The sequence below is a fragment of the Chelonia mydas genome, chromosome 3 (assembly GCF_015237465.2).
Source record: "Chelonia mydas isolate rCheMyd1 chromosome 3, rCheMyd1.pri.v2, whole genome shotgun sequence".
Lineage (NCBI taxonomy): Eukaryota > Metazoa > Chordata > Testudines > Cheloniidae > Chelonia > Chelonia mydas.
In genome coordinates, this window is record NC_057851.1 from 151,847,480 (window position 1) to 151,874,412 (window position 26,933).

Genomic DNA, 26,933 nt, shown 5'->3' on the forward strand with positions numbered 1-26,933 from the left:
TAATTGGGTCACTCCCAAATCCCCCCCCACACACACACAATATAAGGCTAAGGTGACAAGGTGGGACTCAGACATATTGTGTCATAAATCTGAGTTATATTGTGCTGATTATTAGGTGTTGAGGGTTATTTCATAGTCAGCTCCATGGATCTAGCCTGTAATTATCTAAGTCCAAAATAGGATGGTAGTTTGGAAATGAGCCGAGTCTGAGAGAGATAAGTGTGTGGAGACCTAAACTAATCATTTACCACCTACCCTATTCCAGATCTTCATGGATCAGAAAATGTCAGGTCAGTAGATAACCACAGCCTAAAGGAGGAGGTAAACTAATGGCCAGCAGAGGAGCAGACTTTTCCTTCCCATTAAAAATAGATGAGCAAGGAGAGGCAGAGAGCTAGATTTTCAGAATTAAGCATCCAGAAATTCACAGCACCTAGTCTGTGTGTGCAAGCACTTGTGGCTTCCTGTGTGCCTGTGCAGTGCCCAGCACGTCTTACAAGTAATACAGTCGTACAGTCAACCGCCTACATGGCCACACTAATAATCCTCTTTAATAACCACAAGCGGCCAGGAGCTCAGGTTCATGTCTCATAAGAAAGAAAGATGAGCCCCTTCTCTGTGGGGGAAGGTGGCAGCTTTGAAATAGTGCACAGCAACTCTATGCAGGGGGTCTGACAGGAGAACCCAATGGGAAGACGCAAAGTAGTTGGGAAATACAGCCAGGTAGGAGTCGATTCAAACAAATATCACACGTGCACAAAAACGGTGTTAAAAAACCCCCATTATTAAGGCTGCAAAGTCAAGCAATCAAAGTTAGGAAATGCCACAATGAAGGTTGCCCAAGCAACTTTGATTCACCCCTTGTGCGTATGCCTTATGATACTGTCTTTAATAATTACATGATCACATACATAAACAGGACTGGGACTCAATCAGTGCACAAGATGGACAAGTGCTCACTTAATGAGCTGTAGTAGGTTGTCATCCTGTACGTAAACCAGCATTAGCAGGGTATGAGCCACTCTGCCAGTGGGTTTCACAGATATTTGCTGATATTCCCAGTTCCCTCCACCTGAGCTCCCCAGCCCAGTGTCACCAGTTTCCTGGCCCAGACAGTGCTAGTTCCCTCCTCCGAGCTCCTAATACAATCTATCTCCCCATCCCAGGCCTCCACTCATGACCCCCAATGCCCATGTTCCCCATCCCCACTGTCTCCCAGTTATAATCTCCCTACCAGGCTCCTGTCCCAGCTTCCTGTCCCAGTCTCCTTTCCCAGCCAGTCCCAGTTCTTGCCCTGCACACCAACTCTTTGTCAGCTCAGTCTACACTCCCCATCACCTCCTTCCCCGTGCCCCACTCAGTTCTCAGTCCCAGTCTCCTTGTCCAGCCAGTCCCAGTGTGGCAAAGTTATAAATGGCTGAAGGCAGGGTCTTACAATGGGAAGTATCTGGCAACCTTAATATTAGATGGCACTAACCAGCTCCACCTATCATTATGGGACTTATTCTGCCCTAGAGTAAATCAGGATTAAAACTGCTGAAGTGAATGGATTACACCAGTGTAAATGGGAGGTGAACCAGGCCCTACGTATTGTAACATTCATGCAATAAACCTACTTAGAGCACATTCTGAAGCATTGATATTTTGGACCAATTTCCAACTCCCAACAGACGACAGTGGGAGCTGAGAACTCGCACACCAGGCCTGAATTTAGCCAACCATGTCCAATTTGTTCCTCTGCTGTTACAATATGCCTCACTTACAAGAATTGCATTTCTTTATCTTCCCTGATAGTCGAGGCTGTGAGCCAACTGGTAACCAATGAGAATAAGCCCCATTGGGTACCCGGTTTTGTTCTAACATACCTTGCAGATTCATAACTCCTAAAATGGGAGATGAGGGGGGGCATGACATGAATAGAAATGCAATGCGGGGGGGGGGTCTCATGTGGCTGAGTCTCAGCTGGTTATGTTTATCACCATTAAGTATTAATGTTAATGCACTCTATCTGAGTGGATGTGTTTAACGGCTTACATTGTAATTAAGCAAAGCCTCTCAATGTAGCGTCACTGATGGTATGAATCCACATTAAATTACCAGTAGTTCCCAGCATCTTGTCAAATCCGTTTATAATAGCCTTAGAAAATGACATTCTGAGCTGGCAAGAAGCCAGCCGGCCTGCATGGCAATCGTCAAGAATCTTGAGTGTTCATGGCCCTTTTTTAAAAAGCTTTACTGAACGCTTCCCCCCACCCTCCCCGACTCTGTTCCTGGGCATATTAAAAGCAGCACCTTGACTCAGTCTGCCATATAAACATCCTGCTGCCCTCATACAACCTGATATTGTCTTCCGCCCAGGATGAGACGCTGAATAAGAAGTGACAATCACAGCTCCTGGCCGGAGGAAAACAGGAAGTGTCTGAGTTGTACAACCCTTTTAAACATTGTCCTACCTGTTTTACTCCTTGAATGAAATGTGAAATGTCTTTCCTTTCCCCTCTTATGTAACCATTTCTGCCCCAGGGAGATGATTCATCTAGCTATACTATTGCCTAAGGTTGCCCTGAGACTGCATAAGGCACTGGGCTTAGGTGGAAGACATATTTGTGACTTGGACCAACCATGCTGCGGGTCTCTTAAAAACAAAATGATATTGGGCTAAAGGCCTTGCCCCCAGATACCTTTCTGATGGCCCCTGAGTGAAATGAGCTTGGCGGCATCAGGCCAGGTGCTAGTGGACAAGTGTCCACATCTCCACCTGCTACTTTTGGTGCTGGAAATAAGCACAGAGAAAGGAGCTCAAAGAACGGGCTGATTGCTCAGCACTGCAGCCTGGCTAACTCTCTCAGAAACAAAGTAGCTTCCTAAAGTCCCCTGAGTTTTGCCCATAGCGCCATGCTTCCTTAAAGGGCTCTGCCCCCATTAGGTGGAGCCAGGCAGTAGAGAACCCAGGAATTTTGGTACCTGACTGTATCCTTTCTTGATACGGAAAAAGATTCTTCCCATTTAGAATGCCACTCTTGGAAGAAGGCTATTTATACTTTGCCATTTCTTTGGAGTGACTGATGATACGAAGAACTTGGCAGCATTTTCTGCTCTAGAGCATTCAACAATTAGATCTCAAATCCCGGTTTCCAAGTGCTGGCCTCCCAAAAAGAAACAGGAGAAAAAATAGGTTTCCGATCTGCTCCTCCTTCAGGCAGCAGGGTAAAAATATCCCATGATGAATTGGATGGTATTTGCCATCACATAACAAAGTTCACATTCCCATAAACAGACACCAACACACTCTGCCCTCCTCCACCCACCCACAATCCACAAAAGCCATTTTAAGGAGGATTCCGGTGTCCTTTGTCTGTTATACACAGTGCGAAACAATAGCCCAGGATTTGCATATTCTTTGATTAAGGTCACAGTCCCAAACAACAAAGCTTTGAAAAAAATCTTGATGTGTAGGAGGAACTCTTGGGACCAAAAATGAGGGTGGTCATTGACACACAAAAATATCTTGGAATGGGGTTAGATGCCTATGAGCAAAACAGAATCTAGCCCAAATAGTTACCATGTAGTCATCTTTGGGGCCAAATCCGACAGTCCTCTCTCAGGCAAAGCTGCTGCGGCTTTTTCTTTTCAGGTAGGGAAGTAGTGTTATCACATGCATTTCATTGGGAGTTTTGCCTAAGTCAGGGGTACAGGATGTAGCCCTTAATGAGGTGCATTGTAAGCTAAATCCCGGATGCACTATCCAGTATCAACCATTGTATGTTTGCAATGAACCACAGTGTGTGTGTACATTGTCCTTTCTTGGCTGAGTTAAATGCTGGCAGTGGATGCTGCATGGAAACACTTTACGCCTGGAGTCCTCTAGTCATCTATTTGGAAGTTTCGGGGGGAGAGAGGGGAGCCGCTATGCGAGTTTTCCCCCATGCTGACCTCACAGTGCATCTCAACTGTGTCCTGAAGGGTCCACCTCAAGGGGTGCTCGTGCAGTCTCCAGGCCCCACTCAGTCCATGGCCGCTGTGCTAAGTCAACAAACCAGGAGGCCTGTTGTGGGAATGAAGCTGTTTACATGGACCATTAGGCTCATTTTATACAGGCCACTGAAGAGATTCAGATGGGAACACCTTTCAGGCCCCATTGGCCTGGGTGGGACCCAAGCCCCTGACCTAGGTAGTGACACCACGTTGTCCTGTTAATCACTTTTTGAGGGGCCTTGAAATTCATCCCTGCCCCAGCGCTAAGGCCAGCACTGGGACCTGGAGGTGGTGACTTGCACCTCCCCTACTCAAGGGCTTCTCAGTGGGGGGAAGGGGCAGTTCTTCCCCTGGTGTGGATCAGAGCTGTCCTAACTTGTACACTTAGCTGGAATAGCCCCTATGAGCCTTGCATGAGCGGTAAACTGCCAGGGTGCAGGATTGCCCCTGCCACGCGACTTCCTTGCCCCAGCCTGCTCCCTACATGAGCCCAGCCTACTGTAGGGTGCCCCAGGCACCGTAGGCTCCTGAGGCGGGCTCTGCACTTGTCCCTGGGAGTGGGCGGTTAGCATTACTGTCCCTATTTGCACTGGCTGTGCTGGTGCATATCAGCCTCAGCACAGAGGTCAACTCCCCCCTTCGCTGCAAACCAGCCAGACTTCAGAAGCATTCATTTCGAACACCATAATCTGAACCCTCATGTGCCAAGAGTTTGCTGTCCCCAGCATGCTTGCTGCCAGAAACAGATGCCGTGAAACTGGTGCCAGACTTGCAGAATCTGTCTGTGGGCATCACTGGTAAATCATATATAGGGACCCGTGATGGAAAAGACCTACAAGGCCATGTAGTCTAGCGCTGCTAGTCCAGCATATTCACAAGCCCTGAGAGGGGCAGGACTGGAGCACACGGTGCTCCAACGATTCACTCATTGGCCTTATAGCTCCTGGGAGGCAGGGCATTGCTAACCAGCAGATGTTAGAGCAACCCTTGGACTGTTCAAACTGTTGCAGGGGCTAGGTCAGCCACTGGCCAGACCCAAGAGCAGGGCAGGAAGAAAAGGACTCAAAGTCATCTCTTTGGTGGCTGTTAGTTCTTCAGCTCAGGCATGGCTGGGGCTTGAGCCCTATGTCTCCATGTTACTGGTCTGTGTGAGGACAGGGTTGTTTAGCGGTAAGATCGTATTGTTCAAGTCCATCTGAGAGGCAGAAGGATCATGTTGGCAGAGTGCTATTGCCAGCATCTAACTGTCATACAATAGCTGCTCCTCACTGCCCCAGCACCTGCCAGGAGAAAACACACACAAAAACCTCCCATCCGCATTTAGGTTCAACCTATTGGCAACCTCTAGTGGCCATAGTGCAAAACTACTGGCAGGGTTTTGCTGAATCAAACAGAGCTTTTTGAAATACTTTTATTGAGCTAGATTAACAAACATGAATCTGAATTTGTGTCGTAATCCTGTTGGTGAGAGCAGAGACATTTACTCAGCAGAAACAATAAAGCCCCTCACTGAACTCAGTCAGCTCTTTTGATTCACAGCATAATGCTGCTTATCATCTCTTTGGAGCTTTTTCACTGTACATCAAGCCTGGAATACACACTAGATATAGTTTGTTTGTTTCTCGTGTTTCGCTTTAGGCTGCCAACGTTTTATAGACATCGCTTTCTTGAAATGAATGAACAAAGGTGGAATATACTTATTTTTCAGCCAGAGACTGTCTCTTCACTTTTATCTTATGACTTTACCCTGGTCAGCCCTGATAAAAAATATATTACCCTGTTTCATAGCAGCAGCTCAATTGTAACCCTGCTTGGAATGGAAGAGTTTGGGTTAGGCCTGTAGAATATGAGAGCATTTTTAAAATAAAGGCGGAGGTGCCATCCAGGTTCCAGTGACAAATGCGTAATAGAGGGAATTCTCCTCACGCTCTTCTGGCCCGTCTATTTATTAAACATTTGCTACTGATTAACAAGAGGTGTTATGTAGCCTACAGGATAGCACACTGGGCTGGGACTCAGGACACCTGGGCTCTATTGCTGGCTCTGAAACTGACCTGCTGAGTGACTTTGGGCACATCACTTCACTATTCCGTGCCTCATTTTCCCCACCTGTAAAATGGGGATAACTATAGTGACCTCTCTTGTAAATTGCTTCAAGCTCTATGGAGGAAATGTGCTTGATATTATTATTTCCCCTTCATTTGATGCCAGGCCTCATCCTCTCCTGCAGCATGGAGAAAATAGTTTGTTTCTGTTACCTTCAGGACTGGATCGCTCTCCTGCTGTACACTGAAGGTTTTATTCCTTACCATGGCTTTGCAACTGGATGCAAAGTTCCATGCCTGTCCTCCACTAGAAAGCAAGCAAAGGAGCCCACGCTGCTGCCGCCTGGGTAATCTAGTCCCTTTGAGGTCCAAACCCAGGTGCTATTCTAACTGTGTCTGTGAGCAGTGGGTATAATATTAGCCCACTGCTTCCCTGCATGCCCTGCTGAAAGTTCACCTGTGACTCTGGCCTCTTCAGCGCTGTCCTCTGTTGAATTTGTCAGTGCAAGTGCTGGGGGCATGCACGGGGTGATGAGCAGTACTGTATGGGCAGGGATGCTCAGTCCTTGCCTTAAAAATGAGGCCCTGACATTAAGGGGTGCTCACTGCCTGGCTTCCTCTGTAGCACTAACATACTGTCACGAAAGAATGTTGCCAATGACATTTCTCAGCAAGTGCCTGAGATTACCATCTGAACCCCATGAGCTCATTGAGACCCAGCTGGCTCCTACACCCACCGCCATTACTACAACAGCATCTAACCTACACATGTATTTATATTGCAGCAGGAAAGGGGCTGTGTTATAAATAACCACATTCTGTTCTCTGTTCTCCAGCAGGCACACAGAGGAATCTGCAATGATTTCTCATGTCTGGAGCCCCCTCTGGTGGAAATATAGAGCTTAACTGCCTGTAGAAATTACAAGGAAACTTATAAGAGCCAAGATAGGGAAGGTTCGGTGCAGGTTCTGTGCAGCTATCATGAATGTTCACCATTCCTTCACAGGAGACCAGGGCAAGCAAAATGCCCTATGGGCTTTCAGCTTCATATTTCTATGAGGTTCTTGTGTAACAAAACACTTGTACACGCACAAAAAATCCCTCCCACAGACTTGCTACCAAGCTGCTTAATTCCATAACAGCCACACAACCCATGCACACTAATCAATACAAAGGATGTTTTGCTATCAGTCTAGAGCTCCCTCCCTCCCTTCCCTGGCTGTTAGAAAATAGCCCCTTTTTCCTGTCTTTAAGTAGCATGGACTCATTGGGTACAGAGGCTAACTAAGCTAAGCTGCAACTAATTCCTTCCCATGGAAGAGTGCCTCCCTGAGCGGAAAACTTGCCAGCATGGCTGGGCCTCTCCCAGGAGGCGACATGGCTGCAGGGCTGTATGCCATGGATGGAAGCCCCTGGCGAGGAGCACGTCTCAGCATTAAGAGAAGGTTAAAAAATTCTGATTTTACAGCCTTTGTTAACATAAAGATTCAGCAGGCACCATCAAATTGGGCCAGAGCTAATCATAGAATCACAGAATCATAGGACTGGAAGGGACCTCGAGAGGACATCTAGTCCAGTCCCCTGCACTCATGGCAGGACTAAGTATTATCTAGACCATCTCTGACAGATGTTTGTCCAACCTGCTCTTAATAATCTCCCGTGACAGAGTTTCCTCAACCTCCCTAGGCAATTTATTCCAGTGCTTAACCACCCTGACAGTTAAGAAGTTTTTCTTAATGTCCAACCTATACCGCCCTTGCTGCAATTTAAACCCATTGCTTCTTGTCCTACCCTCAGAGGGTAAGGAGAATCCTGGAGACTTCTGGTTGAGAACCGCCACTCTAGATGCCACAGTAGGACAAATAATGACAACATCACTAAGTGAAAAACAAAACAAAAGCTACTGAGCAGAGTGTCTCAGAATAATCCCATATGGGGGACCAGGCAGGGCCCCCCTCGCCAGTCAGACCCTCAACTTCCCTTAGGAATTACGAGGTCACTTCCTTGGTTTGATGGCAATACATCTGCTAATATTATTATTCATTATTTTTATTACCAGAGTGCTTAGGAGCCCTAGTCAGAGACCAGGACCCCACTGTGTTAGGCAATGTACAAACAGAGCAAAAAGACAATCCGGGGGCAAAGAGTTTACAGTCTACATAGAAGACAAGAGACAGCAGCCGGCTACAGATAGACACGGGTAGGAGACTCCACTGTGTAACCTTCCTGTGGGAATTGTTTCCCCGCAGAGGTTTCTCTAACACTGGGGATGGCTATCAGTGAGCTGCGCTGTTGGACAAACAGTACTTTACCCCTGCTCCTGAGTAAACACACAGAGAAATATTCTCCTGCCTTTATGTCGGGCACATGCCTGCTCTTTGCTGTCATTGTCAGCTCCTGCTGGGGCAGCTCAGAGATGCCCAAGACGCGGTTCCTCCTCCGCCTGCTCACCTTGGCTCTGCTCTGCTGCCTTTCCCTCTTGTGGTGGGGGCATCTTCTCAGGAGTCACCCTCCCCAGCAAAGAGGTAATGTTTGCCTGTTCACGGTGGTGCAGGACAGGTCAGAAAAGCTTTGAACATTATTTTCTATTGTCCTTTAACACCCCAGTCTGCCCAGTTTGGTGGTGACCGAAATTCGTTACCAGCCGGCAGCTCTTTTATGGCTTATGTGAAATGAACTGGTGATTTCCTGTCCAGTTCTCAGTGGACAAATGTCCACATCAGGAAAGACACCCCCACCCCTGGCACCATTGGCCCCCTTGTCATCAGCAGAGATGCCAAGGACTGACTAGGCCACAGAGACTGAACTACCCCCTTCCAGACCTGTGCTTCAGGAGCCTGATTCTTTGATCCCCACACTGCTCTCACCATGTACTGGTATAAATGACTGTACAAGGAGGAGTGCAACAAACACTAGCATTCCTGTGCAGTCACATTGAAAACCCACTTTGCACTGAGGTAGATGACTGCACACAGTGGAGGAGGGTGGAGGATCAGGCTCCGTAGCTTCTGGTCAGATGGAGGAATATTGGTGGGACAGTGCGGGAGGGTGGGGGAAAGGTTGCACTTCTGTATTTCATACCTGATCAGTGGATGAAGAGATGAATTCTTTCTTCCCGAGCTGTCAGTCCCGCACTAAATTCGACAGACACCATCCATTTGAAATGTAGTCAGTCAAAAGAAGTTACAAATAGTTCCAGACACCAGTGGTGTCCCTGAATCCCTTGCTCCCTGTCTTTCCAATGTGTCATTCCTAGTTTTAAAGTGTTTTCACTTCCTTGTTGCTGTATGATAGATCTGCCCAAACAGTGGAAATGGGAAAACTATCCAACTACCCAGGGGAAACTGATTATCCCCTAAGAGCTGCCAGATGCATATAGGAACAACTGATAAAATGGAGACTAAGTCTTTTTCTCTAGTCTCTTTTAGCTAGAATAGACATATGAGTAGGGCTACTGGTTTTGGGGGGCAGTTATTAATGTCATTGTTCAGGCTTTATTTTTAGCAATTTTTGAGTTGTATGTAGCTGTCCAAAAATCAGAGAGGGTTGAGGCTTTCTCTTTGTGTATACTGTAATGAGTAATGTATATTGTAGACATTATATGCAGTACATACTTGTAATGAGTAATCTCTTTGTAATGTTCCCTAGTGTGCTTTGACATAGTATTGTTACTGTTTCAAACAGCACTATGTCAAATCTCAGTAGGAAACCTTTAGTGCACAACAGCAGAGTCTACATGAGCAAAATAATACACAACGCGGTCATGTGCTGTAGAAATTACACCCCTAAGGTTCATATGATTGCTCTGTGTAGATAAGCCCTTAGATCAAAATAACCATTTCTGGTGGTTTTCCAGTGTTTATTGGATAAACACCAATTTCTTCCCTTCTTTCTTCTTTTAAATGACATGTGTTCTATCAATGTTTATTGGTTAAAACTGAAAAATCAGAAGCCTTCCATATGAGTCACTTGTAACAATAGTAAGGAAAACACATACCTAGCTCTCCAACATTAGTGTGAGTTTTAAGCTGACGGACTCCCCTTCGTTTTAGAAATCAAATTAGAAAAAGAAAGCAGTGAAATTAAAATTTGCCAAATTAAAAGCAATCATCACAAAAAAGGACTGGGCAGTTGCTTTTTTAAAAAAATGATTGCGGTAATATTTTCAAAAGTGCCTAAGTGACATAGGAGCATAAGTCATTTGGGGGGTGGGCGGAACTTAGGAGCCTACGTTTTTTTTTTTTCAATGACAAGCTCCTAAGCCACTTTTGGAAATGTTACCCCTAGTCTTTAATTAATATCTCATGATTTAACAAACCTTTGATCGCTCCTGAGTCCATAATGTGTTCTGATGTTATTAATCATCAACTCAAAAGAGGCTATCAGGGGCGGGTATGTTCTAACTCACAAATCAATTTACTATTCCTATGGTTTTTATAAAGTTTCTTATTATTTTTGCTAGTTATTAAACCCATCTCAACTAAAACTTGGAATCCTTACACAGGCAAAACTTCTTTAGGCCAAATCCGGATTGTTACTCATGTTGACACTTAAGATAGGCTAAGAAAGATTTTAAGGCTTGCCTAGGAGCAGGATTCCCATGATGCTTTACAGTTAAGATAAAAGATGTCTAATGAAGTATGGAGTTTTCTTCTTCAAGCTTATGTCTACCCAACTCTGTAAGCGTCTACACTAAAATGTCTCTTCCGCCAGTGTAAGTCGCCCACTACACCAACTTAATAACTCCACCTCCATGAGCGGCGTAGCGCTTAAGTCAATGTAGTTAGGTCAATTCAGTGTCCACGGAGATACTGTGTTGCTTACATTGCCTGTCACACACTGTAGTGTAGAATCCTGCAGTGCTGGTATGGGTGGAGAATGTTGCCCTAGGTTTCCTTATGTAGATGTCTTGAGGGAATAAAGCCCCATATCCAAATGCTGTTTTGCAGGTGATCTGGAAGCAGAGATGAAGGATGATTTACCTTTGACGTTTGACACCCTCCTCCATGTTCAACAGCTCAGGAAAAAGACACTGAGATCCTTCTGCAGCAAAACTGCTAAAGTCACCAAGCTTCCAGCCAGCCAGCAACAAGCAGCTGAGATGCTTTCAAGGATTGCAGTGAGCACCAAGCTGGATTTCCTGTACTGCCAAGTACCAGCAATTGGGCTGGAAAGCTTGGAATGGCTTTTGGAGGTGCTAGAGGAGAAAGAAGATGTGACACTAGAGGTGGCAGTTCGCCAGCCCCAACATCATGGTCTACAGAAGCGACTCAGTGAGTTCAACCTGACAGCAATGGAGGCTATGCTGAGATTCTACACCAAAGTGCTGTTCGTCAGGGACCCTTTCCAGAGACTCATCTCTGCTTTCATGCAGGGACTGGCAGATGGCCTAACTTTCAAAGAGTTCATCCAGAGCATTTTAAACAGAGGACCCCAGAATGCCAGCATGGAGTGGAAACCACTGGTCAGCCTGTGCCGGCCATGCCTCATCCAGTATGACTATGTGATGATGTTTGGCTTCCTCAACAGAGAGGTGCATCACCTAATGCGTCGCATGGGGTTGCCAATGGATGTCCACCTGCCCGAGTTCACAGACTCCCAGATCCGGAGCACTTATAGCTGGTTATCAGAGCAGTTACTCAGTGAGCTGTCACTCAAAGAAAGGAGGCAGCTGGCCCACTTCTATCGCTGGGACTTTGCTGCCTTCCGGTTTTCTAGCAGTTTGCTTTGGGATGTCCCCAGTACTGAAGGAAGCAGGTAATTACTCTGGCTAGGACAACAATTACGGAGAGTAGCCATCCAATGACAGTCCTCAAATATGTTAAGGGCTGTTATAAAGAAGGCGATGATCAATTGTTCTCCCTGTTCACTGAAGGTAGGACAAGAAGTAATGGGCTTAGTCTGCAGGGAAGGAGATTTAGGTTAGATATTAGGAAAAACTTTCTAACAATTAAGGTAGCTAATGTCTGGAATAGGCTTCGAAGGGAGGTAGTGGAACCCCCCATCACTGGAGGTTTTTAAAACCAGGTTGGACAAATACCTATGAGGGATGGTCTAGGTTTACTTGGTTCTGTTTCAGCGCAGGGGGCTGGACGTAATGACCACTCAAGCTCCCTTCCAGCCCTACATTTCTTTGATTCTGTTATTCTAAATGCAAATGCTTCGCAGTACAAGCTAATCACCAGCTGGGGTCAGGGAAAAACCCTCCCTCCATGGCAGAATGCTGTACAGTTGTCCAAGTGTACCATGCAGGGCTGCACCTTCCAAAGATGAGTCTACTACAGACCACTGTCAGAGACAGGATACCAAACTAGATTGATCATTGCCCTGTGTTTAAATACTGCAGTGACAGGGGCTCTAGAAATGCATAGGACAGATAGAGAGGTGTATTTTGATTGGTACTTCCTATGATTCTTGAGGACTTCTTCCATGAGAAAGCCCATTAAGGACAAGACAGCTTTGAGAAAAAACAGTATTTCAAGGAGCAGGTTTGCTTAGAGACCACTGCAAAGCACAGGCAGTTGCATCGCCATCAACATCATTCCTTCAGCAATCTTCTGTTCCCCAATGGAGCCCTGAATACCACCCCCCCCATTTCATTTCCCAGACTCTACCCGCCTTTGCGGTTGGAAGGGTCTCCCTTTACAGCCTGTAATCATATCCCCACCATACACACGTGCCCAACAAGAAAGGAGCCTGCAGAATAAGCAAAACAACTCGTTCTATGAGAGAAAAAAAGAGAGAGGCAACATTTGAACTGTGAGGCCCCCTGTGGGGAAAATGCTGACCGTGTTTCCATTCCTGGCGTGTCCTGAAGGCGGCCTTGCACTAACCATAGCTCTGCTCCATTACCAGTTTCCATTTTCATGGGCTCATATCCCTGCTGCTGCATTGGCTGGCCCAGAGAGACATGCTCCTTAAGGTGGCACAGTGGCTGCTCTCCTAGCAGCTCTGGAAAGCATTGTGTGTCCTTTCATGGTTCCGGGCTTAATGGGCAAAATCTCAGAGAGCAGGGTCTGTAAGCACTCGCCTCTTCACTTTGCTAGGTTACAGATACGTTGCGCAGATGAACTACAGTAAGTGATACATTACTGTATATTCTGTCTTGTCTCAGCCATCTTGACATGACATGTTGAGATGAATAAAGCATCAGCGCTTACCTTAATAAATGCTTTTCATAACAACACAGCTAAGTGCTACTGTAAACTTCTCACTGCATAATGTGCACTTCTTGATTGAACATGAAAAGCAGTGGCTCTTATGCTGTCTTTAAAAGAGTGTGACCTCTCTCCAAAAGTCCTGCAATGCAGGTTACCGTATGGTGCTGGAGATACATGGATATTTATGCTCATTATTGGCTCAAAGAAGAAGAACTTGTAACAAGTGTGTGGCTGCCCATATGAAAACATGATCTGCTAAACTACAGCAGTGCAGCGTGGGGAACTTTTTCTGCTTGTGAGGTACTGAATGCCCTCAACTGCTTCTGAGGTCAATGGGCTATTGTGTAGTTTAATTAATAAATGTGTCAACCACTGAGCTTTTTAAATGGACGGTGCTATAGAAGCACAAAAAGGTGAGGCAGTGTGGCCTAGTGGATAGGGCACATGCCTGGTACTCAGGAGACCTGATTACTATTCCTAGCTCTGCCTCTGACCTGCTGGATGATTGTGCTTCAGTTTCTCATCTGTGATAATCATACCGACTCCTTTGTAGAGTGCTTTGAGATCTATTGTTGAAAAATGCTATATATGAGCTCGGTATTAGTAAGATGGCATTACAAAGCTGTTAAAATGTCCATTATTAATGCACTAACGTCTAGAATAACATTTATACATGTTTTTATTTTGCGATAATGTCCAGTTAATGCAGAAATTCATACACATTCATGTGACAAAGGTACCGACAACAACAGTGCTAATTAAAAGAATATATGCGGTGTTGTGGTTGGGTCAGTCCCAGGTTATCAGTGCAAATATTTGTAATCAAAAATATAAAGTGAGCACTGCATACTTTGAATTCTGTGTTGTAATAGAAATTAATATATTTGAAAATGTAGAAAAACATCCAAAAATATTTAATACATTTCAATAGGTATATTGTTGTTTGAACACTGTGATTAATTGCTATTAATTTTTTTAATTGTTTTGAATTAATCGCATGAGTTAACTGCAATCAATCAACAGCCTGAGTAAATTTCCTTTTTTTCCGGACAGTCTATATGACAGCCTGTGACATACCAAGGTACAGTCCAGACTAATGTGTGGCTGTGTCACCCCTGCTCTGCAACTTTGGGTGCCTTACCATGCCTTGCTGACATAGCTCCCACTTGGGCCACTCGTAAACAGCCTTCCAGCATGAAAGCCACACCCTGAGTATCTCTGTGCAACTACAGCCTGGCAGCCACGCTTGGATTACACTCTGGTTCTCGCCAGCCTTGGTAATATTGCAGGGTGACCCCAACATACATTTCTGTGGGGGGAAATCTAAGACTGGGGGTATGTCCAGCCCTCTCCTGCAAGTTATATGAAGTCTGTTATTTCTTTAAAAGGAATAATATGTCAACTTATTATTTCAAAAAGTTAGACACTTCCATTTAAACACACTGGATCAGATAAAACAATGAAACAAGTTTATTAACTATAAAGACATCTGAAGTGAATACAAAATTTTAAGTGAGACACAGAAGTCAGAAATGGTTACAAGAAAAATAAAGATAAAATGCAACTCATGCCTAACTTCACACACTATATTAAATTCAAAGCAAAGTTTTCTCACCACATGCCTTCAACAGTCTTACTTGCCAAGCTTCTTAGGTCAGGACCCCTCTTCTCAGAGTCCAGCAAATGCTTCCTTTGTTGCTTCAAGTGCAGTGAATGTGATGGGCAGGGAGAGAGATCAGAGTGTTTTGGAGTGTTTGTCCCTTGTTTTTCTAGTTTCGGTCCCTCTCTGGAAAAACATTTCCAGCTGGGTACCAGGAGACAAAAAGTCTATGTGGAAGGATGTTCTTGCTGCTTTTTCCTCACCTATTTAAGCTTCCTTTGTTTCCATTCCTGCTTACTGTTTATTGCTTAAATGCAAATTAAGTAGAGTACACATTCCTTTGTTTAAGACAGGCCTGTTTGCCAATCTCAGTTTGGAACATATGTTAATAACACTATACAGCGGAATCTTACAGCTTCACAAACAATTTTGCCATACTTATTTTATCAGGATGATACTGATCAGGAAATTATGAGTTTTCAAATAATACTTAGAAGGCATATTTTGTTCAAAAATTATTACAACAGTGGGTAGTGTGTGAACACAGAGGTATATTCTGTCACACAGCCACAACGTTTTGAGCTGAATTTTAGATATAAATGTTTTAAAATGCCTAACCTAAAAACTTGGTAAATTGGGTGCAAGCAAACAATATGCTTTTTGATACACATAAATGTAAATGTATATATCTAGGAACAAAAAAATGTAGGATATAGCTACCGAATGGGCGATTCTAATCTGGGAAGCAGTGAACCTGAAAAAGATTTGGGGGTCATGGTGGATAATCAGCTAAAAATGGGCTCCCAACATGGCGTTGTGGCCAAAAAAGCTAATGCCATCCTGGATTCATAAACAGGGAAATCTCGTGTAGGAGTAGAGAGGTTATTTTATTTTACCTCTCTATTTGGCACTGGTGTGACCGCTACTAGAATACTGTCCCCAGTTCTGGCGCCCACAATTCAAAAAGATTGCTGATAAATTGGAAAGGGTTCAGAGAAGAGCCACAGGAATGATTTGAAAATGTGCATTATAGTGAAACTCAGTGAACTCAATTTATTTAGTTTAACAAAAAGAAGTTAAGGGTAACTTGATTACAGTCTGTAAGTACCTACATGGGGAACAAATATTTATTAACAGGCTCTGCGATCTAGTAGAGAAAGGTAAAACACAATCCAATAGCTGCAAATTGAAGCTAGACAAATTCAGACTGGAAATAAGGTGGATTCTCCATCACTGACAATTTTTAAGTCAAGATTGGATGTTTTTCTAAAAGCTCTGCTCTAGGAATCATTTTGGGAAAGTTCTATGGCCTGTGTTATACAGGAAGTCAGACTAGATGATCACAATGGTCTTTTTTGGCTTTGGAATCTATGAATTAACCAGTGCAGCCATTTAAATGTCATAAAACAGAGGCCAAATTCCAACCAGATGTAAGTGAGCAACACTCCATTTAAGTCAACCAAGTAATATCTGCTTACACCAGCTCTGGCTAGCAACTTCAAAATGCACAAAAGAAAAAAGGCCATTTTGACTGGATTTAGCACATCCAAGTCCTCCCCAGTTTTTCACATCTCGGAGTTTTATAATCATACTTAAAAAAAAAATGCTTTTACAAACAAGCTTCTTGTAAACATTTCTCTGATCCTTGCAGCGAACTTAAATGAACCTTGTAAGTTTTTCAATTACACAGACAGCAAAGCCATCAATTTACTCTTCATTTACATTTTCATCCCAGCAATAGCCTGCCAGCAATACCCTTTCCTCATGGAAATGATGATTCCACAATTGAATTATGGAGCTTCATGAATCAGTGGATGAGACACATGAATACAGATTTGTTTTCTGCTACAGAGTTTTTCTTTTTGGTCCCCTGGGATAAAACCAGCTTCATGAGCAGACCTTGTTCCTTCAACTTCCCTTTTATACCCTCACAGACCAGGGCTTAAAAGTCCCTGGTTTGGCAGATGGACACTGTAAAAAATGAATACAAAAAATTAAATTGACTGATGGCAGCAACAAATTGAAAGCATACACTGAATTTTTAATGCAGGCAGACTGACCAAATTGTTACCATTTGTGGTAGGTGGGCTTTGTACTGTTAAATATCTAAGCTTAGAATCCCCATCAGACAGAATACAGGATCTGTACCACATGTAACTAGCAATAAGAGAACTGCAACAGTTCTGGTTCAGAGGCCAGATGACAAATATGCTGGGCATAATCCTGATATCCTTAAACAGAGCTAGATGCTGCTCATCTCATTCACAAGACAAGTAGTAAGTCACAAGCAAGGCAAGAAGGCTTCAGCCCATTGTCTTTGCCCTTAATTACAATGGGGTTTATATCGGAGTAATGACCAATGCCCCAGTCTTGCAACTGACTGCACATGGACAGATGCCTGCACAGAACCCCATTAAAGTCAACGGGGCTCCACTGGGATTCAGGGTCCGCCTGCACACACTCCTACTGACTGTAATGGAGCACTGCAAGGAAGCAGGGTCAACTCGGGCAGAGACAGATGCAGGATCAGGGCCTGTATGAAGACTTCAGGGTAGGCCCACAGAAGATCAGAAGACTGGAGAGGTCATGATATTCAGTGATGGTCATCAAAGCAGAAAGCACAAAGACAGGCCTTAGCGGTACTCCTCCTTTCCAGTATGGAAACCAACAATGTTAACGATAGACTTGCTAGATGCATTAATGTTTGGGAGGCAGTCAGAAATAAGGGTGAGGAGCACCATGGAGATGCCAATGAATCATTTAATCTATGCCTTTGCATTACAGTAAGATGGAGTCCCTGGTAGTTGCCCTATTCGCATTGGTTAATAGAGCCTGGGAGCAAGCTAAAGTTGAGACACTGTTGCAACTTGTTCTATCCTGAACTCGCATTTTATTAATTAGATCAGAGAGAGAGCTGTGTAGAGAGATGGCTTCTAAGTTTGTTAGATTGCTGTTTTGGGCTCTGTTACTCTGAGGAAACTTTCTCTCTGTTTAATAACAGCAGTGTATTCTTCTGAGAAGGAAATCCAAGTGGCTGCTTTATGATTCCTCAGTATAAAGTAAGAATTTCTTCTCAACCATATAATGCAGATAAATAGAAGGAAGAGTTATGGGAGCCTTTCCCCCAGTCTCCAGGTTCAGCTCATGCAATATGGTCTAACAACAAGATTATTCAATTAGAGAGACCAGGTGGATGAGGTAATATCTTTTACTGGACCAGCTTCTGTCGGTAAGAGACTAGCTTTTGAGCCACACAGAGCTCTTCTTCCGGTCTGAGAAAGGTAATCCCAGGGTCACAGCAAAATGAAAGATGGAAAAGATAGTTCAGCATAAGTAGTTAGCACACATTGTAAAAGGGACCATTCAAGGTAGAGTGGCCCGTTAACACCTCTGCAGTCATAGGACAAAAATGGGTTAATGGGTTACAGATCCTTGTAATGAGGCATAAATCCAGTGTTTCTGTTCAATCCATGATTAGAGTAGTTTCTCACTAACAGAAGTCGGTCCAATAAAAGATATTACCGGACCCACATTGGCTCTCTAATATCCTGGGACCAACACGGCTACAACTACACTGCATACAAGATTCTTCAATACCCTCTGTATCTTGTGCTCAATGCTGAGCTTTTACTTAATAGGAAATCCAAACCCTGGTATGAAAGATTGTATGTATACATTACACACTTTAAAATTGGACCGCTCGTCTTATCATTACTTTAAATTAAAAACTAAAATATTTCTAAAAATCGAATTTATTTTTAACTGTTTATGCTGTATATTTTTCACACTTCACTCATTATAGACGGTGTGCAGTGTAGCTGTAGCTGTGTTGGTCCCAGGGGATTGGAGAGCAAGGTGGATGGGGTAATATCTTTTATTAGACCAACTTCTGTTGGAGAGAGAGAGACAAGCTTTCGAGCCCTATAGAACTGAGGAAGAGCTGTGTGCGTCTCAAAAGTTTGTCTCTCTCAATCACCAACAAAACCTGGCCCAATACAAGGTATTACCTCACCCACCTTGTCTCTTGTATAGACTGGTCAGTTTCACTTCCTGCTTAAAGCCAGGGTCAATACTGAGCTCTGTTGCACTTGGGGTGACCAGATAGCAAGCGTAAAAAAATCGGGGCAGGGAATGGGGGGTAATAGGTGCCTATATAAGAAAAAGCCCCCCAAATCGGGACTGTCCCTAAAAAATCGGGACATCTGGTCACCCTAGTTGCACTAACACTGTGATGTAGGGGTTGGGTTTCCAGGACAGCAGAAAATTGTGTACATTAAGGAGATAAAACCTGCATTCATTGACAAGGCTTCTGTCCATACTAAATTTTGCAACGTCTGTTCCCTGCCATGAAATTTTATTTTGTGGGTGAAGGGTATCCTGAATTAGGCTGATAATGTCCCTTTAACATACTAAAGTCACAATACCACATTGTATAGAGGCCCTTCTTTGGAAGCTCTCCATAAGCAGCTGATGTTTGGATTTGCATCTTTCTTTCAATAGCATCAAACCATTGAACAAAATAGAAAGCTGCTATCTCTATTAAATGTCCTAATCTGATCACATGGTCTGCCCCACAAAATGACTCATCTACCACCTGGGACGGGATGGTGTTGTTGAATTGGATCGTGGAACATTATGAAGCCGAGAGAGCCTAAATACTGTACCAATTTGGTGAACATGTCGATGCAGGCATTGCGGATCCTCTCCGGGGTGGCAGGGCTGTCTAGTCTGAATGGCCCTTTCAGGCCAGATTCGGCCCTTGCAGCGAAGATGGCATCTTTAATGGCATAAAACACAGAGGCAGACAGGAACAGGGGAGGCTCACCCACAGCCTGGACAGATAGAACACAAGAGAGAATCAGACTGACCCCAAACAGACTCCTCCTAGTCTGGATTGGGGGACCATTGGAGGGAAAGGAGGAGCACAAGCTAGCAGAGATCATTAGCTGTTCATCTTACTCTTGACTTCCTTCTTTTGTAGAGTTTCAACCTTCTTTCCTGCTAACAGCATGAGTACATGATCATAATTAACATTAATAGACAAAAATAGCCTTACTGATTTGCAAGCACATTTTCCTGAGGCCAGGGAAAAGGAGATGAATTGGGAGACAAGGTAAAAACAAATATTTAGATAATGATGTTCTGAGGTCTCTTTATGTGCCCCCTTGAACTGAAAGTAAACTGGACACGCTGTGAGCCTGTGCTAGGGTCATATGTCAAGCTGCATGCTGCTCAGTCTTAGCAATATGACCAGCTAAAGAGAACAGAGACGAGCTGCAATGGCAACAGCTGAAAAACATTTACAGTATATTAACCCCTTATGGTGAGGGACCCTGCAACCCCAAAGGAAAAACAGCACTCTGCAACCAATGGGGAAAAAGATAATGGAATTACAACAAATCTGTGGGAGTAACTCTTTTGTAAATCTGTAGCTTCACAGTGGTTTCTATGCTGCATACCACAATTGCTCAGAGCTTTCAGAGTAACAGGAGGCATAGAATTCAGAAAACCTGCTCTGAAAGCACAGGCTACTTGAGCTAAAGAAGAATCTTTATTAGTGTTAACAGTATAGGGTTTAGGACACAGGTGAGCAGTTCCAACTCTCTCCAGTACAGAGCAGCGGTGATAATGTATTAACCATTTCACCATTAAATCTTTTAATATGGGTATTATCATTCATATTAACGATTACTGGTAGAAGGAATGCTAACAAACTGATTATAAAACAAACAGCTAATCAAAATGCTCTGATCTCTTCAAAGCCAGATACATCATTAACCTCCTCATTACTATAAATGTGGTCTCTTTGCACAACACTTATCAAATACAGCTTCCACAGAAATAAGGATTAGTAGACGGCATGTGGATGCCAGGAGGATACCTTGGATGAATAAATCGCTTTGCTGTTTGGACAATCCCGGAGAAGAGAGACATAGAATTCTGTTGGGATGTCTCCAAACGCTGGGATCTTGTACATTCCAGGCCCTCGGGTATACAAGTCTCCTTCAGGGGAATACCGCAACTCCTCCAGGGTAAAGAGCCCAAGGCCTTGGATAAATCCTCCCTCTATCTACAGAAGAAAGAAAGACTAGGTCACATTTTTCTTTGTGCTCCTTCACACAAAAAAGCAATGACCATTCCAAATGGCATGGTCCTGGCCAGATTCCCACATGGATAATTACATTCTGTGTCCTTACATTCCACTTGCATTTTTAATTGGATATGGTATTCTCCTTCTGTCCCTGCCCTATATTTGCTGTGTACTGTGGCTGTGCCCCACCCAAGAAGTGGCTGCATTTCAGTGGTGGGTGGAGCAATTCCTCTATATCACAAACTGATATACGTAAAGTGATTTGGAATCTTTTTTGATAAAAAATACTATATGCAGTAAATGTAAGATACCATGTTTCTTATGCAGTAAATAAAAATCAAGACCCATAAATGGCAAGCTAGTGATTTCTTCCTAGAAGCTGTTATTGCAGGCCTTTAGCCCTTTAGTGAATCCAATGGTAATTCAAAGATTTAGTGCAAACAAAGCCATCTGAGAAGCTGAAGGTGACAAAAGATTTCTCTGAAAACAAGTTTTACTCATTTTATGTATTTCAAAATAAAACCTCCCACTTGCTACACACTGCATATTCCTGCATCATCAGCACAAGCAGAGATCCTTGTACATATTTGCCCATTTCTCTGGGTAACTCTGTGGTGGTTTGCATACAGTAGCTATCAGGTAGGGTGGAAGACACTCAGCCATTGCTTAGACACTATAATGATGGGAGCTGTTGAATAAACGATAGTAGATTGGGTCGCTAGAGGGCAAATTTTTCACAAGCATCTAAGTCTCATTGAAAGTCAATGGGACTTAGGTACTTTTGGAAAAATTTGTCCAGAGAATAGAGAGATGAGATAGCAAATACCCTAGAAGAACAAAAGGAAAAGGAGGACTTGTGGCACCTTAGAAACTAACAAATTTATTTGAGCATAAGCTTTCGTGAGCTACAGCTCACTTCATCGGATGCATCCACTGCATGCATCCGATGAAGTGAGCTGTAGCTCACGAAAGCTTATGCTCAGATAAATTGGTTAGTCTCTAAGGTGCCACAAGTCCTCCTTTTCTTTTTGCGGATACAGACTAACACGGCTGCTACTCTGAAACCTGTCATTCTAGAAGAACAGGCTCTGAATGCAAAAGGGTAATCATAAATTCACAACTCATTCCAAAGAAAAGGTCAGAAGAGGAGAAAAAAGAGCTGCTTGTAAATACACTAGAACTGTCTTTTAGGGGCAATTCCCACTCTCTGTGCCAACCCCGATTACCAGTACGTGGAGATTTGATGCAGGGGTGTAATAATCCCTGCATGTCTTGTGCTCCCTTCTTCCCAAAGGCTGCATATATTTGTGGATCGATCAGCCATGTCCCCTGGCCATCTATCACCTGTCCCCTAGCCTGTGCTACCCCCAAATCCTCCTTGTGTGGCAGTACAGAAGGAGGCCCCTTGGAGCAGGCTTCAGTTATCCTGCCCCATTCTTATGCATTCAGGGCGTAGCATGACTGTGGAGACAGTAAGTAGGATTTTCCCCACTGAGATTTTTGTTCCACAGACAGACTTCACTCTAAGTAGAGATTTCATTCTAACCGGGATAGCAACCTGTAGCTCGTGATGCACTGGGATCACTTGAGACTTTCATCCAACTTCATTATAAATGGAGTTTCACTCTATCCCAGTCCACTATTACTGGGAGAATACCATTGCATTCAGTAGCGCAGTGTGTGCAAACTTCCGCAGCTCCTGGCCTCTGGTGGTGGGGGTACCTCTCAGCTCAGAACCGTGGGGGAGAGGGGAACCCTAGCTCACCAACCTCCCAGAGCTCTCAGCCAGGCCCCCGCAGCAAACTTCCAGTCATTCAGCCTCCAGAATAAGTAGTAGTAAAAGATGGACAGCTCACGGGAAATAAAGAAAAATCCATGGAAGCCTTCTCTGACTTCTACTAAAAATATTCATCACAAAATGAAGAGCTGCTAGGCAGCAGCAGGGGCCTAGCTGAGAGCTCTGAAAGCTTGGTGAGCTAGGGTTCCCCTCTCCGGCACAGTTCTGAGCTGAGAGGTACCCCCACCACCAGAGGCTGGGAGCTGCGGGGTCCCTCTCACCCACAGCTGCTTGGAGCCCCCGCCACCTGTGGCAGCAAGGAGCTCCGGGGGTCCCCCGCCTCCTGCAACAGCCAGGAGCTGCATGGTGCCCCCTGCTACCCATGGAGGCCAGGAGCTCCAGGCTCCCCCACCACCTGGGAGCTCTGGGGGTCCCCTGCCAGAACCGGCAGCTGCAGAGTATGCCACTGCCCATGGCAGCTGGGAGCTGCAGGGTACCCACACCACCTCGGAGCCAGGGGGCTCCGCTGCCTTGGGTGGCGGGGGTACCCTGCAGCTCCTGGCCGCCCTGGGCAGTGATGGGACTCTGCAGCTCCCAGCCACCTGCGGGCTGAATTCATGGAGCTCTTCGGAAGTCCCAGATTTCATGACTTCCACGAACTCCATGATAAAATCATAGCCTTACTTCATTACTGCTAGTTACTGAAAAGTGTTACTGTGCGTTTGTTCCTGTACAAAAGACAGAGGAAAACACGGTCCCTGCCCAGGGAGCTCACAAGCTAAACTATTAATGTAGGTTTTAATACATCTCCCAGCACCACTTAGGTACCTGAGCACCTTGGGCACTCATGCTGCAATCCTTACCAATGTAAGTACTCTTTACTCACACAAAACACTCCCATTAACCTTGACTGGACTACACACTGGGGTAAAAGCTGCAGGATTGGGGCTTAAATTAGCCATCATACATTGCAGACACAAAACATGCCAGATTAGGATCCAATCTTAAAGCAGTGCAAATCTTCTCTCCCCCCAAACTCAGTATGCTTGCTTTCTCTGAATTCATTCCTTACTTGGGCTGAGGTACAGAAAAAACATCAGTGTGGTGATAACTGAAGGCCACATAGGAGCCTTAATAAACAATACCAAACAAGAGGATATCTCCCCGCGCCTAACCCTGTGTCTATTCGGTTATTTCTCATCAGCCAGCCCAATATGCTTCTCTGTTTAAGAACTGCAGTGCTATATTTGCAAAGATACGGCCCATAGAGAAGAAAAGGAGAGGTGGTCTAAAGTGGCCCACAGCAGCATAATTTCCAGACCAAACAAAATGTGGTTGAATTGGTGATAGTAATGCTTACCTGTCCTATATCTATGGCTGGGTTCAGGCTGGTGCCAACATCCATTACTATGTCTGTGCGAAGGTTCTGAAAGTTACCAGAAGTAAAGAATAAATAAGCACAGAGAATAACTGAAATTGGGCCACTGTGACTTTATACTTCTTAGTTAATATATCCAATACTATCCACATTTTGGCCAGCATTCCTGTTTTCACACATATATATGTATGGTATATAAGGACTTCTCACTCCCCATGGGTCATATATTAAACAAAGCTGATTGTTGTCTTTAAACTTAATATTGAGCCTGAAACCAAATTCAGCCCTGGGGTAACTCAAATGAAGGCAATCAATTTTTCTCAGAGATCTGTTTGACCCATTATCCAGGTTGCCGGTGATCAGTGCTTTTTATCGGAACATAACAAATGAAATCAACGTCATGTCCAGGCAAGCATTTTTTAATAAAAATTTCCCAGCCCTACTTTTAACAAGTAACTCAATTCCCTAATCTTTTACTGCTGCTTTGTGCTTACATAGTGCTGGCACCTTTGATTTAACAACCTCAAACGGTTTTGCAAGGCTTATAATACACTTGTGAGGTACATAATTATTAATATATTATACCAGCTTTACATATGGTTACATTAAGGAACAGAAAAGCTAAGAAATTTGCTCTGGGCCACAGTGAGTCAATGGCATAGCTGGAAAGAGATTAACTCCCAGTCTTTGATCTAACCACTAGACAATGCTTTCTTCACCTTACCTACAGAGGGTTTTTTAATCATCTACCCCACTCACCTTGTGGTCACCTGTCAGGCAGTCTATCTCAACCTCGGAGCAAGCAACCCCATAAGAGAAGTAGTTGAAAGGATTTCCTTCATTTTTCTCATAGTCATACCTAAGGTCAGGAATTCTTAACAGAAAGAAAACAAAACATGTCTGATTGCATTCATAAGATTTTCTTATACTTCACCCATTTTTCCTCTGTGTAGACTAGATATGCAGAAAGTAAAAAAATAAAGAAATCCAAGGCTATCTTGCACTTGATAAACGTAGTAAGACTCCTTGAAGAATTTTTATCCATCTTAACTAATCTATCACTTGTTTCTCTGGAACATAAACATTTATAATGCCCATATACAGTCCCAATCCCAAGAGTCCAATATTAAATACTTTATGCAAGGCATAAAATTGTGCATATCCCAGAACTAGTTAAATTCTGTGCTGACGTGAAATGGAGCCAGAGAGTAAGACCGAGTTATGGAGCGATTCATTTTTTTGAAGTAGTTCACAGCAAATCCTGTGTTACGCAGCTGAGACTGTTTATGTAAATACTGGTGTTTTGTTAAACACCAATGAAGCCACTTGGCTCAGAGACAAATACATTTCAAAGATGCAGTGGAAACTGGCTCACATCATACATTCCAGTCCCATAGTATCTATTCTCAATATCCAGTTTAATGTTTTGTGATGAGTCCTATGCCTTTTATAATGATGGCGTTGGGTTTGCCTCTGACAGTAAGGCTGATTGATGGGAGAAATGTTTCATTTTAGAGCTTCACAAGAACCAGCATAAAAAAGCAAAAGCGTGAGAATGAAATTGAAAACAATGGAATCAGCTCATGTACTGGAGGCCAGAATGTGGCTTTATTTAATTGACTGCCTCTAATACCATTCTGAAAGCAACGATGATCCCTTTGGAGGTTTTCCTAAGGGGCGAATCGTGACCCCTTCTCCACTGGGGATGGAAAACCTAAAAAGCAGTGACAAATCAGGCAGTTCTAATCTTAAGGAAAGGCAGAAAGCTGGGAGCCAAGTGCCATGCAGACCCCTGGGTCAGATTCACTTACATCTCTTTAAATCTGAACTAACTCCACTGAAGTCAACAGAGTTACTCCAGGTTTACAATAGTGAAAATGAGATCTGAATGTGGCCCCACACTTGTCTCAGAGCTGTGCTCCACCAATGACTCATCTTCCCTAGCTCAAGAGCATGTTTGAGAGTAGAGGTGTGGCTGATGGATGGGCTGCTGCAAGCATCCCTCAGCTGACTCTCGCCATGTAGGCCAGGGCATGCAGCTGCTGAGATGGCTACTGCAGCCTTCACCAGCCATAATAGCTGCAGAACAGCTTCATGGCCCGAGAGGAGAGTAATTATCCACCCAGTAATCACCATGCAACGCTCCTGCACACAGACTATGTAACTAGGCAAAAATATTACTGCACTACCCCAGCTCTAATACTCACCTATAAAATCCTGTGGCTGACAGACTAACACAGTCAATGTAGGCTGCTCCCACCTGACAAAATAAGCAGGTTTTTTAAAAGTTAGTATTATTAAACTAATTCTTGTACAATAACCTTCTGAGAATGCATCCTGAGGAAGCCCGTGGCCACATACTCAATAGGGGATGACATTCACAGTAGAGCGGAGTGAATAATTGATTTTTTGGGAGCCAAACATCTTGCAATTTCTTGATTTTCTCATCTTCCTTGAAAGGTCTGCACCATAGTAAAAATATCCTCAAGCACAGGAGACTTGGAACTTGGAATCTGGCTGGGAGATTAACACACAGAGGTATTTCAATTTGAGTAGTCCTTGACAATACAATGCAAGGTGTGCCCACTCTTCAGATGTTGGAGTAAGTGAATTCTTGTCCCCACTGAGGATGGCTGAAAAGTGTCCTGGAAGTTTCTTACAGAGAAGTCTTTTTTTCCACAGAAACACTTTGCTGTGAGCAGAGATTTCATTCTCATCAGGATTGCAATCTGACCATTGAGATACAATGGTACCATTTGGGATTTTTCTCTTAACTTCATTAGAGATTAGACTTCAGTATGCCCAAATTAGTTATAAGCAGGTTCCTGTGTGGGAAATCTCCCTTGTAAAACCACAAATGGAAGCTAGATGTCACCCCCTTTGGAGTTCACCCCTCTCCAGTATCCT

General features: G+C 44.0%; 1 protein-coding gene across 6 annotated transcripts in view; it reads right to left on the bottom strand.

Moving 5' to 3' along the window:
* Positions 1 to 14,627: 14,627 nt before the first annotated feature.
* The window catches only part of XDH (xanthine dehydrogenase), an 81,466-nt gene continuing 69,160 nt past the window's right edge, over positions 14,628 to 26,933 (bottom strand). For all 6 annotated transcript variants that reach the window (XM_043543550.1, XM_037895601.2, XM_007071756.4 and 3 more), the window contains 6 exons: positions 26,234 to 26,286; positions 24,786 to 24,900; positions 24,009 to 24,074; positions 20,662 to 20,850; positions 19,445 to 19,612; positions 14,628 to 16,751 (listed from right to left, as the gene is read on the bottom strand). In XM_043543550.1, coding sequence (XP_043399485.1) covers positions 16,701 to 16,751; positions 19,445 to 19,612; positions 20,662 to 20,850; positions 24,009 to 24,074; positions 24,786 to 24,900; positions 26,234 to 26,286 — 642 coding nt within the window. In that variant the 3' untranslated portion in view covers positions 14,628 to 16,700. The remainder of the gene's footprint in view (positions 16,752 to 19,444; positions 19,613 to 20,661; positions 20,851 to 24,008; positions 24,075 to 24,785; positions 24,901 to 26,233; positions 26,287 to 26,933) is intronic.